Genomic DNA, 15,781 nt, shown 5'->3' on the forward strand with positions numbered 1-15,781 from the left:
TGCAGAAGTGTGCGGGCCCAGTAGTGTGCAGGCCCAGGCCAGGGAAGACCCAGTCCAGGGAAGGCCCAGGATGGTACAGGTCCAGGTGTGTGCAGGCCCAAGAGTGTGCAGACACAGGGGTCAGCAGGCCCAGGAGTGTGCAGGCCTAGGAGTGTGTAGGCCGAGGAGTGTGCAGACAGAGGAGTGTGCATGCCCAGGAGTGTGCAGGCCCAGGAGTGTACAGACAGAAGAGTGTGTAGGCCCAGGTGGGTGCATTCCTAGGTGTGTGCAGCCCCATTAGTGTGCAGGCCCAGGCCAGGGCAGGCCCAGGGGTGTTTAGGCCCAGGTTCGTGCCGGCCAAGGAGAGGGCAGGCCCAGGAGTGAACAGGCCCAGGTTGGTGCAGGCCCAGGTGTGTTCAGGCCCTGGAGTGCGCAGGCCGAGAGGTGTGAAGACACAAGACGGAACAGGCCCAGGAGTGTGCAGACAAGAGGAGTGTGCAGACAAGAGGAGTGTGCAGGCCGAGGAGCGTGCAGGCCCAGGTGTGTCAGGCACAGGAGTGTGCAGGCGCCCAATGTGCAGTTCCAGAAGGGTGATGGCACAGGAGGGAGCAGGTCCAGAAGTGTGCAGATCCAGGACTGTGCAGGCGTACGATAGGTCAGGCCCAGGAGTGTGCAGCTCCAGGAGAGTGCCGGCCGAACTGGGGGCAGGCCCAGGAGAGGGAAGGCCCCGGAGTGTGCAGACAGAGGAGTGTGCAGGCCCAGGAGTTTGCAGGCCCAGGAGAGGGCATGCCCAGGGGTGTGCAGGCCCAGGAGTGTGCAGCCCCAGGAGTGTGCAGACAGAAGAGTGTCCAGGGCCAGGATAGGGCAGGCCTAGGAGTGTACAGGCCCAGGAGTGTGCAGACACCAGAGTGTGCAGAGACAGAAGTGTGCAGGTCCAGGAGTGTACAGGCTCAGGGCTGTGCAGTCCCAGGAGTGTGCAGACAGAGGAGGGTGCAGGCCCAGGCCAGGGCAGGCCCAGGAGTGTGCAGTCCCAGGAGTGTGCCGGCACACGTGGGAACAGGCCTAGGAGTGTGCAGGCATAGGTGGGAGCAGGCCCAGGAGTGTGCAGGCACAGGAGGGAACAGGCCAGGAGTGTGCAGGCCAAGGAGAGTGCAGGGCCAAGAGAGGGCAGGCACAGGAGTGTGCAGGCCCAGGAGTGTGCAGTCCCAGGAGTGTGCCGGCACACGTGGGAACAGGCCTAGGAGGGTGCAGGCATAGGTGGGAGCAGGCCCAGGAGTGTGCAGGCACAGGAGAGTGCAGGGCCAAGAGAGGGCAGGCACAGGAGTGTGCAGGCCCAGGAGCGTACAGGCCCAGGATGGTGCAGGCTCAAGATTGTGCAGGTCCAGGAGTCTGCAGGCCCATGAGTGTGCAGTTCCAGGAGTGTGCAGGCTTAGGAGAGGGCAGGACCAGCAGTGAAGAGGCCCAGGTTCATGCGGGCCCAGGAGAAGACAGGCCCAAGAGTGTGCAGGCACAGGTGTCAGAGGGCCCTGGAGTGTGCCTGCCCAGGTGTGTGCAGGCCCAGGAGTGTGCAGACAGAGGAGTGTGCAGGCTGAGGAGTGTGCAGGCCCAGGCCACGGCAGGCCCAGGAGTGTACAGGCCCAGGAGTATACAGACCGAGGACTGTGCAGTCCCCGGAGTGTGCAGAGACAGGAGTGTGCAGGCCCAGGAGTGTGCAGGCCCAAGGGTGTGCAGGCCTAGGAGTGTGCAGATGAGGGATTGTGCAGGCCCAGGAGAAGGGAGGCTCAGGAGTGTGCAGGCCCAGCAGTGTGCAGGCCTGGGGGTGTGTAGGCCCAGGAGTGTACAGGCCCAGGATTGTGCAGGCTCAAGATTGTGCAGGTCTGGGAGTGTGCAGGCCAAGGGGTGTGCAGTTCCATGTGTGTGCAAACAGAGGAGTGTGCAGGACCAGTAGGGTGCAGGCCGAGGTGTGTACAGGACCAGGAGTGTTCAGGCCCATTAGTGTGCAGGACCAGGCCAGGGAAGACCCAGACCAGGGAAGGCCCAGGATTGTACAGGTCCAGGAGCGTGCAGGCCCAAGAGTGTGCAGCCCCAGGAGTGTGCAGACAGAAGAGTGTCCAGGGCCAGGATAAGGCAGGCCTAGGAGTGTACAGGCCCAGGAGTGTGCATGTCCAGGAGTGTGCAGACACCAGAGTGTGCAGAGACAGAAGTGTGCAGGTCCAGGAGTGTACAGGCTCAGGGCTGTGCAGTCCCAGGAGTGTGCAGACAGAGGAGGGTGCAGGCCCAGGCCAGGGCAGGCCCAGGAGTGTGCAGTCCCAGGAGTGTGCCGGCACAGGAGGGAACAGGCCAGGAGTGTGCAGGCCAAGGAGAGTGCAGGGCCAAGAGAGGGCAGGCACAGGAGTGTGCAGGCCCAGGAGCGTACAGGCCCAGGATTGTGCAGGCTCAAGATTGTTCAGGTCCAGGAGTGTGCAGGCCCATGAGTGTACAGTTCCAGGAGTGTGCAGGCCTAGGAGAGGGCAGGACCAGCAGTGAAGAGGCCCAGGTTCGTGCAGGCCCAGGTATGTGCAGGCCCTGTAGTGTGCAGGCCCAGAGGTGTGCAGACAGAAGTCGAACAGGCCTAGGAGTCTGCAGGCCAAGGAGTGTGCATAGCCAGGACTGTGCGGTCCCAAGAGTGTGCAGACACGGGGCGGAACAGGCACATGACTGTACTGGCCCAGGAGTGTAGAGGCCCAGGTGTGTGCAGGCCATGGGATGCGCAGGCCCCGGAGTGTGCAGGTCCAGGGGTGTCAAGGCGCAGGGGTGTGCAGACAGAGGAGTGAGCAGGCCCAAGCGTGTGCACGTCAAAGAGAGGGCGGGCCTAATAGGTGGTGGCCCAGGCGAGGAAAGGACCAGGAGAATGCAGGCTCAGGAGTCGGCAGGCCCAGGAGTGTGCAGGCCCATGAGTGTGCATTCCTAGGTGGGTGTAGCACCATTAGTGTGCAGGCCCAGGCCAGGGCATGCCCAGGAGTGTACAGGTCCAGGAGTGTTCAGGCCCAGGAGTGTACAGGCCCAGGAGTTTGCAGGCCCAGGTGTATGCAGTCTCAGAAGTGAGCAGATACAGGAGTGTGCAGGCCCAGGTGTGTACAGGCCAAAGTTCGTGCAGGCCCAGGCGTGTGCAAACACCAGAGTGTGCAAGACAGGAGTGTGCAGGTCCAGGAGTATACAGGCCTAGGTGTGTTCAAGCCCAAGATTGTGCAGGTCCTGGAGTGTGCAGGCCAATGAGTGTGCAGTTCCAGGAGTTTGCAGGCCCAGTAGTTTGCAGGCCCAGGCCAGGGAAGGCCCAGACCAGGGAAGGCCCACGAGTGTGCAGACAGAGGAGTGTGCAGGCCCAGGAGGGTGCATTCCTAGGTGTGTGTAGGCCCATTAGTGTGCAGGCCCAGGCCAGGGCAGGCCCAGGAGTGTGCAGGTCCAGGACTGTGCAGTGCCAGGAGTGTGTAGACACGGGGCGGAGCAGGCACATGAGAGTAGTGGCCCAGGAGTATAGAGGCCCAGGTGTGTTCAGGCTCTGGGATGCGCAGGCCCAGGAGTGTAGGGTCTAGGGTTGTGCATGCCCAGAAGTGTGCAGACAGAGGAGTGTGCAGGCCCAGGAGCGTGCAGGCCCAGGCCAGGTCAGGCCCAGGAGTGTACAACCCAGGAGTATACAGACCGAGGAGTGTGCAGACCCCGGAGTGTGCAGACTCAGGTGTGTGCAGGCCCAGGAGTGTACAGGCCCACGTTCGTGCAGGCCCAGGCGTGTGCAAACACCACAGTGTGCAGAGACAGGAGTGTGCAGGCCCAGGAGTATACAGGCCCAGGTGTGTTCAAGCCCAAGATTGTGCAGGTCCTGGAGTTTGCAGGCCAATGAGTGTGCAGTTCCAGCAGTTTTCAGGCCCAGTAGTTTTCAGGCCCAGGCCAGGGAAGGCCCAGACCAGGGAAGGCACAGCAGTGTACAGGTCCAGGGGTGTACAGTCCCAGTAGTGTGCAGAACCAGGTGAGGGCAGGCCCCAGAGTGTGCAGGCCCAGGAGAGGGCAGGCCCAAGGGTGTCCAGGCGCAGGAATGGGGAGTCCTAGGACCGTGCACGCCATGCAGAGGGCAGGCCCATGAGTGTACATGGCCAGGAGTGTGCAGGCACAGGAGGGAGGAGGTACACGAGTGTGCAGGCCTAGGAGTGTGCAGGACTTGTGAGGGCCGTCACAGGAGAGGGCAGGGCAATTTGGGGCAGGCCCAGGAGTGTGCAGACAGAGGAGTGTGCAGGCCCAGGAGGGTGCAGTCCCTGGAGAGTGCAGGCCCATTTGTGTGCAGGCCCATGCCAGGGCACGCCCAGGAGTGTACAGGTCCAGGAGTGTGCAGGCCCAGGAATGTGTAGGCACAGGAGTGGGCAGGCCTAGGAAAGGGCAGGCCCAGGAGTCAAGAGGCCCAGGTTCGTGCAGGCCCAGGTGTGTGCAGGCCCTGGAGTGTGCAGGCCCAGAGGTATGCAGACACAAGACGGAACAGGCCCATGAGTGTGCAGGCCAAGGTGTGTGCAGACCCAGGAATGTGCAGTCCCAGGAGTTTGCAGACACGGGGGGGAGCAAGCACACGTGTGTACTGGCCCAGGTGTGTAGAGGCCCCGATCTGTGCAGGCTCTGGGTTGTGCAGGCCCAGGAGTGTGAAGATGCAGGGGTATGCAGGCCCAGGAGTGTGCAGACAGAGGTGTGTGCAGGACCAGGAGCGTGCAGGCCAAGGCCACGGCAGGCCCATGAGTGTACAGGCCCAGGAGTATACAGACCGAGGAGTGTGCAGACCCCGGAGTGTGCAGAGACAGGAGTGTGCAGGCCCAGGAGTGTGCAGGCCCAAGAGTGTGCAGGTCCAGGAGAGGGCGGGCCGAACTGGGGGCAGGCCCAGGTGAGGAAAGGCCCAGGAGCGTGCAGGCCCAGGAGTGTGAAGACACCAGAGTGTGCAGTTCCATGGGTGTGCTGGCCCAGGAGTGTGCAGACAGAGGAGTGTGCAGGCCCAGGTGTGTACAGGCCCAGGAGTATACAGACCGAGGAGTGTGCAGAACCCGGAGTGTGCAGAGACAGGAGTGTGCAGGCCCAGGGGTATACAGGCCCAGTACTCTGCAGGCCCAGGAATGTCCAGGCCCAGGAGTGTGCAGATGAGGGATTGTGCGGGCCCAGGAGAAGGCAGGCCCAGAAATGTGCAGGCCCAGCAGGGTGCAGGCCCAAGTATGTGCAGGCTCATGATTGTGCAGCTCCAGGTGGGTGCAGGCCAATGAGTGTGCAGTTCGAGGAGTGTGAATGCCTAGGAGAGGGCAGGCACGGCTGTCAAGAGTCCCAGGTTCGTGCAGGCCCAGGTTTGTGCAGGCCCAGCAGTGTGCAGGCCCAGGAATGTGCAGGCTCAAGTGGGAAGTGTTTGTTGGGCCTGAGCAACTGTCCCCTGTCCTCCACCTCTGTCCCTGCCTGGCTGCACCTCTGCAGCTGCTCTCCTGCTCTCCTGGCCTCTTAGCTCTGTATCCCTCTCCCTCTCATGGTAGTCTTCTCTGCGTTTGCCTGCCTCTGGACAGATGGCCCAAGTCAGGACCCATGGGGGCTAGGGTGGAGGGGACTGGGGACTGGGTGGGGGAATTCAGAGAGCTGTCCTGTCCCCTGTGGTCCTCATTTGCACATCCATGTACTGGGCTGAGGAGGAACTCCATGCCCCAGGACACGCCCTAACTTCACAGGTCGTGGAGTACGGCCTGGATGCCTGGGGAACCGGCCTGGTGGGCGAGGACAGGGCAGGAATGGACAGGGGCGGACCCACTGCCTCTGCTGCCTCACCTGCTGGGCTGGGGAGAGCTCTGCCCAGGAAGCAGGAAGGCCTAGCAGGATGCGGGCCTCTCCCAGGGCCCTCATCCCGGCCGACTGAGGCCCCGTGGGCCAGAGAGGCCATAGCCTGCAGGCTGGGGCGCCAGGGTGGGAAGGAGGCTGGGAGCCCCCTGACCGTGTGCCCTGTCTCCTGGGTGGCCAAGGCTGCCTGGCTGCCGTTCATTTGCTCAGTTTATCAGGTAATGAGATGAAAGTGAGGCTTCCAGACAGAGGGGGCGTTGAGCCGGGGGAGAATGGCTGCTTCCTTCTGGGCCTGGAGGGGCAGCCCACCCCCCAGCCTTGCCCACTCCTCTGCTGCCCCCTCACAGCCCACCCAGCCCAGGAGCCCTGTGGCCACCCAGCAGAGGGGGTCCTGCGAGCCTCTGCCGAGCACTGTGGGCCCCAGGAGTCCTTGCGAACAGTCCCCCATTGCGGTTACGCTAGTCTGAATGACATTCGTTAGGTGTCAGCTGTGAGTGGGACGCACGTTAACGGCACAGCAATGATAACAGAAGTAGCAGTCACCACTCGCTGAGTGTCCCTCCGTGGTGGTTGCGCGGCCAAGCTCAGGTGGCGGTCTGGGACCAGGAACAGGGCTCGTCTGTGATAAGGGCCAGGCACCCTGTGTCAGGACCCGAGGTCAGTCTGTGATGAAATTCAAGGCTCAGTGTGTGACCAGGGTCATGTCTAGGTCTGAGGGTCAGCCTGTCCTCTGAGCCGGTGGCCCCCTGCCTGGCCTCTCCACCCCCTCCTCCCACCACGTCCTCACCACCTGGGTCACCAAGGTAACCAGCCTTGAAATAATGGGTGTTTCAGCAGCTGAGGCCTAACTTGAATTTATCCTGAAAGACTCAGTTCTGCAGCAGTTGCCAGGGAAACTAAGGGGCATCCTGTCTCTCCCACCCACTGCCAGTTTCCACGTCAGTCAGGCTTCCACTTGACACCTGGGCTGGGGCAGCAAAGGGGGGTGGGCAGAACGTGCCCACCCTGGCCCTGCTACCAGTCCTGTCTCCTGGACCCCAGGCCTCTGTGCTTTTGTCTCAGTGTGATGGGATGGGATGGGATGGCTCAGCAGGGGAGCCCACTGAGGTATATATAGAGTGCCAGGCGGGAGGCCCTGGGGTCGGTTTTGGCAGGCAGGCTTAGTCTGGGGCCAGCGAGCGGAGCACTTGGAATCTGATCCTGGATTTGATCCCAGCTCCTCTCCTTGTCAGCCTGGTGGCTAACTTGGTGTCTGTCTGCATCTGTCAAATGGGTGTGGTCATGGGGCTGTTGAGGTCATCCGAGCAAAGTGGTAGTGATGAAGGCCCCCTGGGCAGCCTCGGCTGTCATATCTTCAGAGCTGCTCCCCTGCCCTGTGCCGAGGGCATGGAGGCATTCCTGGGGCTCCCTGCCTTCCCCCGGGCTCTGGTCTGCTTCCCATCTCCTCCACCCTGGCCCCCAGGGTCTTTCCACAACATTCCCAGTTCAGAGTGAAGTCCTGTTTGTGCAGTATCCTTGAGACCCTGGCTTCACCTGTCTTCTGAGACTTGGGCCTCCACACCATCTCCAGGGCAGACCTTCCTCTTTGAGCCTCAGTTGTCTCTGCTGTAGGCGGGTGAACGTTTGGTTCCTGGGTGGACTGAGACTCAAGGCTTCTGTGTACTGAGGTTACCAGCACAGAGCAGGCGCAGGGGGTAGTCAGGACTCCCTTGCCCAGGTTTATACCCAGAGAGCCAACCTTGGGGAGAGCAATCTTCCTTGAAGATTGTGGGGCCCAGTCCAACTCAGCCTCCTCCCCAATTGGGGAAGCAGGGCGTCGCTTCAGGTGGGCAGGCTCAAGTCTTCCCATCTGAACAATGAGAGCAGAGAGGTCTCCCTTGTGGGATCACAAGGCATCGTGCCCAGACCCAGGACGTGGCTCAAAACCAGGTCCCTCGGCCCCCGCATAGTCAGGATTCATGCAGAACTCAGCCCTGCCCCTGCCCTGCGGCCCTCCCTGGCAAGTCCTCCCTGGGCCTCTGCTGCACAGCTGGGAGCTCAGGGGTCAAGCACGGTGCACGCCCACTCCCGTAAGGTTGCAGCCACCCCTCCTACCCATCCCTTGTCTGGCAGAGGGGCTCTGCCTCTGGGTTCAGGGGAAAGTGGGACCCATGGGAGGGTGGGCTCTGTGAGAGGAGAAGTTTCTGCTAGGGCGTGGGGGGTGTGATATTCTCAGTTGCCACATCACTCAGCAGGGAGAAGGAGCCCCGCCTTCCAAATTGGGGGAGTTAGGGGTGTCCCTTTCTAGCGTCCGGTTCATTCACCAGGCCCCCCTTGATGGTCAGTTCCCAACACAGGCACGGGGACCGCTGGGAGGGGACTCTGCACATCTCTAGCCGCCCTCCCCGGAACAGAGCACCTGGACACTGAACCTGCTGCCCATCAATACAGTGGGTTCCCTGGGATCAACTCTGATCCCAGCAACGTGCCCACACCTGTCATCTCCCACCATTTCAGGCATCAGTCCGTCCTCAGATGAGGGGTTTGAGGCCGTGGTGGGATGTACTTCACGGGCATAAATAGCATAAAACTACATGGTAGTGATGGTCGGACAGCATGGGAATGCACTTAATGTTCCTGAAATGCAGTTTAAAAGGGAAAAAATCTGTATTTTATTAAAGGAAGTGGGAAATGGAAAACTATAGAATGCCATAAATGATGTAAAACAAATAAACTAAACTAAAGAAGAACAAAACAAAAGCAAATTCAGGGGTAGGGAAGTCAACTTCGGGTAGGGGAGGGGATTCATGGTGGGATTTTGGAGAAGGTGTAGGAGGGGGCAGAGGGGGCTCAGCCCTAGGGGGTGATGATGCCCGAAATGGTTCTCCACTGCCCAGCGGCGCAGGTGCAGGTGCAGGATCTGCAGGCTTTTCAGGAGCAGCAAGATCAGCAGGAGCGGCAGGCTCTTCAGGAGCGGCTAGATCAGCAGGAACGGCAGGTTCTTCAGGAGCGGCGGGCTCTTCAGGAGCGGCAAGATCAGCAGGAGCTGCAGGCTCTTCAGGGGTGGCAAGATCAGCAGGAGCGGCAGGCTCTTCAGGAGCTTCAGGCTCTTCAGGAGCGGCTAGATCAGCAGGACCGGCGGGCTCTTCAGGAGCGGCGGGCTCTTCAGGAGCGGCTAGATCAGCAGGAGCAGCGGGCTCTTCAGGAGCGGCTAGAGCAGCAGGAGCGGCAGGCTCTTCAGGAGCTGCAGGCTTTTCAAGAGCTGCAGGCTGTTCTGGAGCGGCTAGATGATCAGGAGCAGCGGGCTCTTCTGGAGTGGCTAGATCAGCAGGAGCGGCAGGCGCTTCAGGAGCGGCTAGATCAGCAGGAATGGCGGGCTCTTCAGGAGCGGCTAGATCTGCAGGAGCGGCAGGTTCTTCAGGAGCGTCGGGCTCTTCAGTAGCTGCAGGCTGTTCAGGAGCGGCAAGATCAGTAGGAGCTGCAGGCTCTTCAGGAGTGGCAAGATCAGCAGGAGCGGCGGGCTCTTCAGGAGTAGCGGGCTCTTCAGGAGCGGCAAGATCAGCAGGAGCTGCAGGCTCTTCAGGAGTGGCAAGATCAGCAGGAGCTGCAGGGTCTTCAGGAGTGGCAAGATCAGCAGGAGCGGCAGGCTCTTCAGGAGCGGCTAGATCAGCAGGAGCGGCAGGTTCTTCAGGAGTGGCGGGCTCTTCAGGAGCGGCTAGAGCAGCAGGAGCGGCAGGCTCTTCAGGAGTGGCAAGATCAGCAGGAGCGGCAGGCTCTTCAGGAGCTGCAGGCTGTTCAGGAGCGGCTAGATTAGCAGGAGCAGCGGGCTCTTCAGGAGTGGCTAGATCAGCAGGAATGGCAGGCGCTTCAGGAGCGGCTAGATCAGCAGGAACAGCAGGCTCTTCAGGATCGGCGGGCTCTTCAGGAGCGGCAGGCTCTTCAGGAGCGGCTAGATCAGCAGAAGCGGCAGGCTCTTCAGGAGCGGCTTGATCAGCAGGAATGGCGGGCTCTTCAGGAGCGGCTAGATCAGCAGGAGCGGCAGGTTCTTCAGGAGTGGCGGGCTCTTCAGGAGCGGCTAGAGCAGCAGGAGCAGCAGGCTCTTCAGGAGTGGCAAGATCAGCAGGAGCGGCAGGCTCTTCAGGAGCTGCAGGCTTTTCAGGAGCTGCAGGCTGTTCAGGAGCGGCTAGATGAGCAGGAGCAGCAGGCTCTTCAGGAGCAGCTAGATCAGCAGGAATGGCAGGCGCTTCAGGAGCGGCGGGCTCTTCAGGAGCTGCAGGCTGTTCAGGAGCGGCAAGATCAGTAGGAGCTGCAGGCTCTTCGGGAGTGGCAAGATCAGCAGGAGCGGCAGGCTCTTCATATGCAGCTGGAGCAGCAGGATCTTCATGTTCAGCAGGAGCAGCTGGAGGGTGTTCGCGGTCTCGTGCTGGACCCTGGTGGTCCTGTTTTTGTTTTCTGGCGTCTTCCCCTGCCTCTGCCTGCTCTGGACCTGTAACTGTTGGACGTGGAGAGAGCTTTAAGTCTAGTGGTTCTGCTCAGGCACAACCTGGAAAAAGGTACCCACATGCCTCCCTTTCCACGTGCCTTTTCAAGGACAGAAATCTTCCCAGAGCTTTGCAGGCAGCTCCCACTGAGCAAGTGCCCACAGGCACTTGTTCTGTGACTGAATTCTTCCAGACAGGTGGTCTGAGGCCAGTCTTTGCTCTGGTCCCAACTACAGACTTTGGGGATGCCTCCCTGTGTGGCCCAGCCCTCCGCCCTCCCTCACCTACACACCCACACCGGCCCCGCCCTTCTCACCTTTGGGCTCTGCTTCGGGGGGCTCCTGGTCCTCTACCTGAATCCCCAGGAGGTGGGCACGGTGCTCCAGGTCAGAGCCGGGGGTGCTGAGCTGCCCCTCAGCCCTGGGCAAGATCCTGGGGAGAGACCTGGGCGATGTCTGGGCAGGAGGCCGTGGTGGTGGGGAGCCCTTCATACCCAGACTCTTCTGGAGCCTGTGCTGGCCTTCCACAGTGTGGCACACCAGCCCCTCACTTGGAGAGGTGGCATGAGTGTCCTGGTTCCCCGGATCCTGCGGTGTCTGGCTCTGCAATGACAGTGACCGGCAGCCGGCCCGGTCCGGAGGTCTCAGAGCCCTGCCCGGCCAGGACCACTCCTGCTTCTGCCCCACTCGACCCTCTGCTGCCAGATCAGACTGGGACCTTGGTCATCTCAGTCACCCGGGAGGCAAGAGACACACCCTAGGGCATGGGCGCCACCTCGGGCAGCAGGGCCCTGCCCCGGTTCTCCACATCCCAGCCAGCCCACTTGGACCCAGGCTGGGGACGTGATCGGCCCCCCAGGCCTCTGACCCTTCCTCAGCCTGCTCTTGCTTGAGGCAGGACCCCCCCCCAACATGACTGCCCCACCGCCACCAGTCAGGAAGGGGCCGTGGGGCCACCCGGGTGGGGTCTGAGTGGTGACCCGGCCTGGGCGGGCCTGCCCTGGGCCTCCCTGTGTTACCTTTGGGTCCCTCTGGCCAAAAGGCCAGAGGCGCCTGGGGTGAGACCCGACCCACTGTCGGCACTGTTGGCAAAGGCCGTTGCTGCGGGCTTTCCGGGGGCCGCGACCTCGGGATCTTGGGATGCAACAAAACATGTCTGAGCTGAGCTGAGTTCACCAGCCAAGTCAGTTGAGAAGTGTCCTTCTCTACACAGCGGGTGCCTGGTGACCTGGGTCCCAAGTTCTGTTGGGCTCTGTTGCCAGGGAAGTGAGGTCACTTCCTGGGGTCCCCTTCCCCAAGCTTCCTCCTTACACAAAGCTCCCCAAGGGCCTCTCTGGGCTGCTGATGGCTCACTTCCCACCCCATGCCATGTCCACCCAGTGACACCAACTCGGCCCCTCCTATTGCCCTGGGGAGGCCTGGATGCAGCCAGGGTCACAGCTCTGACGACACAGCTGGGTTCAGACCCGGCTCCCCCGCCAGCAGTGCTGTCACCCTGGACAAGCCACCTGCTTCTCAGGGTCTCCCCAATCCCCCATTGGCCCAGTGGGGATCATTCAGGACCCTGCTTCCTAGGAAAGCCATCATGTCTCTAGAACCACAAACACCTACTGCACCTGTCACCTCTGCGGGCTGGCATCACAGGGAGCTCATGCACAGACTCAGCAAAGGAAGGGCCCCACAGAGGGCTTGTGGGGAGCAGGGCACACCCCACACAGGCCGGGGTCTGCCCTGGGATCTGGGGAAAGTCACCCTCCTTGCCGCCTGCTTCCCAGCTCCCTGTCGGCGGGTTGAAATTAAACACAACTCTGATATCGTCCATTCTGGCATGCGACCTCCTAGGTCGTTCTGTCATGTCAGATTCAGGCCCAGTGCCCCATCTAGGCCTCTAGGGTGCGCTGCCCCACAGTGGCTCCCTGCTTTTTTTTTGCCTTCTGGTCACACATCCTTGTGTGATTCCCACACAGTCCCCTGCAGGTTGGATGGATACTGGGACCGGGTTCTGCCAAATTGGGGGCAGGTGCAGGCAAGGAAAGGCCCAGGAGTGTGCAGGCACAGGAGTGTTCAGGCCCATTAGTGTGCAGGCCCAGGCCAGGGCAGGCCCAGGTGTGTACAAGTCCAGGAGTGTGCAGGTCCAGGAGTGTACAGGCCGAAGAGAGGGCATGCCCAGGAGTGTGCAGGCCCAGGAGTGTGCAGGCCCAGGAGTGTGCAGGTCAAGGAGAGGGCGGGTCTAATTGGGGGCGGCCCAGGCGAGGAAAGGCCCAGGAACGTACAGGCCCAGGAGTGTGCAGACGAGGGATTGTGCGGGCCCAGGAGAAGGCAGGCCCAAGAGTGTGCAGACACAGAAGTCAGCAGGCCCTGGAGTGTGCAGGCCTAGTAGTGTGCAGACAGAGGAGTGTGCAGGCCCAGGAGGGTGCATTTCCAGGAGTGTGCAGGCCCATTATTGTGCAGGCCCAAGAGTGTACAGGTCCAGGAGTGTGCAGGCCCAGGGGTGTGCAGACATAGGAGTGTGTAGTCCCAGGAGTGTGCCGGCACAGGTGGGAACAGGCCTAGGAGTGTGCAGGCACAAGTGGGAGTAGGCCCAGGAGTGTGCCGGCACAGGAGGGAGCAGGCCCAGGAGTGTGCAGGCCAAGGAGAGTGTAGGCCCAGGAGAGGGCAGGCCCAGGAGTGTGCAGGCCCAGGAGTGTGCAGCCCCAGGTGTGTGCAGACAGAAGCTTGTCCAGGGCCAGGAGAGTGCAGGCCCAGGGCAGGTCAGTCCCAGGAGTGTACTGTCCCAGGAGTATCCAAGGCCAGGAGTGTGCAGAGACAGGAGTGTGCAGGCCCAGGAGTGAACAGGCCCAGATTCGTGCAGGCCCAGGTGTGTGTAGGCCCTGGAGTGTGCAGCCCCAGAGGTCTGCAGACACAAGACGGAACAGGCCTAGGAGTGTGCAGGCCAAAGAGTGTGCAGACCTGGGACTGTGCAGTCTCAGGGGTGTGCAAACACGGGGTAGAGCAGGTACTCGAGTGTACTGGCCCAGGAGTGTAGAGGCCCAGGTGTGTGCAGGCTCTGGGATGTGCAGGCCCAGGAGTGTGCAGGCCTAGGAGTGTGCAGACAGAGGAGTGTGCAGGCCCAGGATGGTACATTTCCAGGAGTGTGCAGGCCCATTAGTGGGCAGGCCCAGGAGTGTACAAGTCCAGGAGTGTGCAGGCCCAGGAGTATGCATCACAGTAGTGTGCAGACCCAGAGGTGTGCCGGCACAGGTTGGAACAGGCCTATGAGTGTGCAGGCACGGGAGGAAGAAGGCCCAAGAGTGTGCAGGCCAAGGAGAGTGCAGTCCCAGGAGTGTGCAGTCCCAGGAGTGTGCAGGCCCAAGAGTGTGCAGGTCCAGGAGAGGGCCAGCCGAATTGGGGGCAGGCCCAGGCACGGAAAGGCCCAGGAGCGTGCAGGCCCCAGGAGTGTGCAGACGAGGGATTGTTCGGTCCCAGTAGAAGGCAGGCCCTGGAGGGTAGAGGGCCAGATGTGTGCAGGGCCTGTAGTGTTCAGGCCCAGGTGTGTGCAGGACAGGTGAGGGCCGTCACAGGAGAGGGCAGGGCCAAATGGGGCAGGCCCAGGAGTGTGCAGACAGAGGAGTGTGCAGGCCCAGGAGTGTGCATTCCCAGGAGTGTCAGGCCTATTAGTGTGCAGGCCCAGGCCAGGGCAGGCCCAGGAGTGTACAAGTCCAGGAGTGTGCAAGCTTAGGAGTGTTCAGGCCGAAGAGAGTGCAGGCCCAGGAGAGGGCATGCCCAGGAGTGTGCAGGCTCTAGGGTGTGCCGACCCAGTAGTGTGCAGACACAATACGGAACAGGCCAAGGAGTGTGCAGGCCAAAGAGTGTGCAGACCCAGGACTGTACAGGCCCAGGAATGTGCAGACACGGGAGGGAGCAGGCACACGAGTGTACTGGCACAGGAGTGTTCAGCCCAGGTGTGTGCAGGCTCTGGGTTGTGCAGGCCCAGGAGTGTGCAGACAGAGGAGTGTGCTGGCCCAGGAGGGTACAGTCCCAGGAGTGTGCAGGCCCATTAGTATTCAGGCCCAGGCCAGGGCTGGCCCAGGAGTGTACAGGCCCAGGAGCGTACGGGCCCAGGTGTGTCAGGCACAGGAGTGTGCAGGCGCACAAGTGTGCAGTCCCAGAAGTGTGATGGCACAGGAGGGAGCAGGCCCAGAAGTGTGCAGATCCAGGACTGTGCAGGCGTAGGATAGGTGAGGCCCAGGAGTGTGCAGACAAGAGGAGTGTGCAGGCCGAGGAGCGTGCAGGCCCAGGTGTGTCAGGCACAGGGGTGTGCAGGCGCACAAGTGTGCAGTCCCAGAAGGGTGATGGCACAGGAGGGAGCAGGTCCAGAAGTGTGCAGATCCAGGACTGTGCAGGCGTACGATAGGTCAGGCCCAGGAGTGTGCAGCTCCAGGAGAGTGCCGGCCGAACTGGGGCAGGCCCAGGAGAGAGAAGGCCCAGGGTTGTACAGGCCCAGGAGTATGCAGTCACAAGAGTGAGCAGATACAGGAGTGTACAGGCCAAAGTTCGTGCAGGCCCAGGTGTGCGCAGGTCCAGGAGCGTGCAGGCCCAGAAGTGTGCAGATACAATACGGAACGGGCCCGGGAGTGTACAGGCCCAGGTTCCTGCAGGCCCAGGTGTGCGTAGGTCCAGGAGTGCGCAGGTCCAGGAGTGTGCAGGCCCAGTTGTGTGCAGGCCCAGGATTGTGCAGGCCCTGTCGACCCTGGAGGGCAGGATGCCGTGACCAGAGGAGGCGCTCTGTAGGACTGGGGGCGGAGGGCGGGAGAGCAGGCGGTTGGAGAGTCGGTGGTGAGGGCTGGAAAGGGGCAGAGCTGCACCAACCAGGTGTGCGGACCTGAGGGCGTGAGGCTGGGCGGCCTGCCGAGGGTGTTCCTGCAGCAGTGCTGGCCCTGGGTGAGGATGTGGTGGGACCAGGGCTGAGCCAGCGGGGCAGAAGGAGGAGGAGCGGGGAGGAGGGCGCCAGAGGGTGCACAGTGGACCGGTCACTGGGCATCTGCAGGTTTGGAGGCGCTCTGCTGTGTGGGGCTCCAGGCCTCCCTGGGTCTGGGGACGTGGGTGTGATGTGACTCGGAAGGAGGCCGGGTGCGCTTCGGACAGCACCCGCCATCTCTCCCACCCAGGCCCAGTGCTCATGGTCGTGTTGCAGCCTCAGTTTTCCGTCCACTGTCCCAGCAACCCGTTGGTGGTATTCTGAGCAGAGGCAGAGGGTGAGAGTCCTGACTTGGCTTTCCTTCCCTGTGTTTCCAAGTCCACACTCATTCCGCAAGTCGCACGACAGGCCAAGAAATCGGGAGACGCGGTGTCGGGGTAAAGAATAGTGAGTTGATTTGGAAAGCCAGCTGACCGAGAAGATGGCAGGCTAATGTCCTGGAGAGCCACCTTCTCCGAGTGAGAATTCAGGCTCCTTTTACGCTAAAAAGGAGAGGGGTTGTGGGTGGTTGGTGCAAAGTCCTTGGTGCAGGAATTCTTTGTTTTTGCAGTTGTGGGTCAGCCCAT

The 15,781-nt window shown here is 61.7% G+C and overlaps 3 protein-coding genes across 3 annotated transcripts in view; 1 reads left to right on the forward strand and 2 right to left on the reverse strand.

Moving 5' to 3' along the window:
- LOC140695406 (uncharacterized) overlaps window positions 1-15,781 on the forward strand; it is a 73,212-nt gene that overhangs the window by 11,192 nt on the left and 46,239 nt on the right. The window contains exon 5 of the mRNA XM_072958103.1: window positions 15,406-15,602. Coding sequence (XP_072814204.1) covers window positions 15,406-15,602 — 197 coding nt within the window. The remainder of the gene's footprint in view (window positions 1-15,405; window positions 15,603-15,781) is intronic.
- Window positions 8,427-11,020, reverse strand: LOC140695405 (uncharacterized). The gene is made up of 2 exons (XM_072958102.1): window positions 10,576-11,020; window positions 8,427-10,270 (listed from the first exon to the last, which is right to left on the reverse strand). The coding sequence occupies exons 1-2, from the start codon at window positions 10,748-10,750 to the stop codon at window positions 8,478-8,480; spliced, it is 1,968 nt and encodes a 655-aa protein (XP_072814203.1). The 5' UTR covers window positions 10,751-11,020; the 3' UTR covers window positions 8,427-8,477.
- LOC140695408 (uncharacterized) lies at window positions 12,957-15,428 on the reverse strand. Its single transcript, XM_072958105.1, has 2 exons — window positions 14,099-15,428; window positions 12,957-13,397 (listed from the first exon to the last, which is right to left on the reverse strand). Exons 1-2 carry the CDS (start codon window positions 15,416-15,418, stop codon window positions 13,224-13,226), a joined length of 1,494 nt encoding a protein of 497 aa, XP_072814206.1. The 5' UTR covers window positions 15,419-15,428; the 3' UTR covers window positions 12,957-13,223.

Source organism: Vicugna pacos, unplaced genomic scaffold (assembly GCF_048564905.1).
Source record: "Vicugna pacos unplaced genomic scaffold, VicPac4 scaffold_203, whole genome shotgun sequence".
In the NCBI taxonomy this organism is placed as follows: domain Eukaryota; kingdom Metazoa; phylum Chordata; class Mammalia; order Artiodactyla; family Camelidae; genus Vicugna; species Vicugna pacos.

Coding starts and splice junctions, on each gene's coding strand:
- LOC140695405 (XM_072958102.1), bottom strand. CDS start 10,750: ATGAAGGGCTCCCCACCACCACGGCCTCCTGCCCAGACATCGCCCAGG. Junction 10,271..10,575: donor CCCCGAAGCAGAGCCCAAAG/GTGAGAAGGGCG, acceptor CACGTCCAACAG/TTACAGGTCCAGAGCAGGCA.
- LOC140695408 (XM_072958105.1), bottom strand. CDS start 15,418: ATGAGCACTGGGCCTGGGTGGGAGAGATGGCGGGTGCTGTCCGAAGCG. Junction 13,398..14,098: donor GGGTCTGCACACTCTTTGGC/CTGCACACTCCT, acceptor CCACTAATGGGC/CTGCACACTCCTGGAAATGT.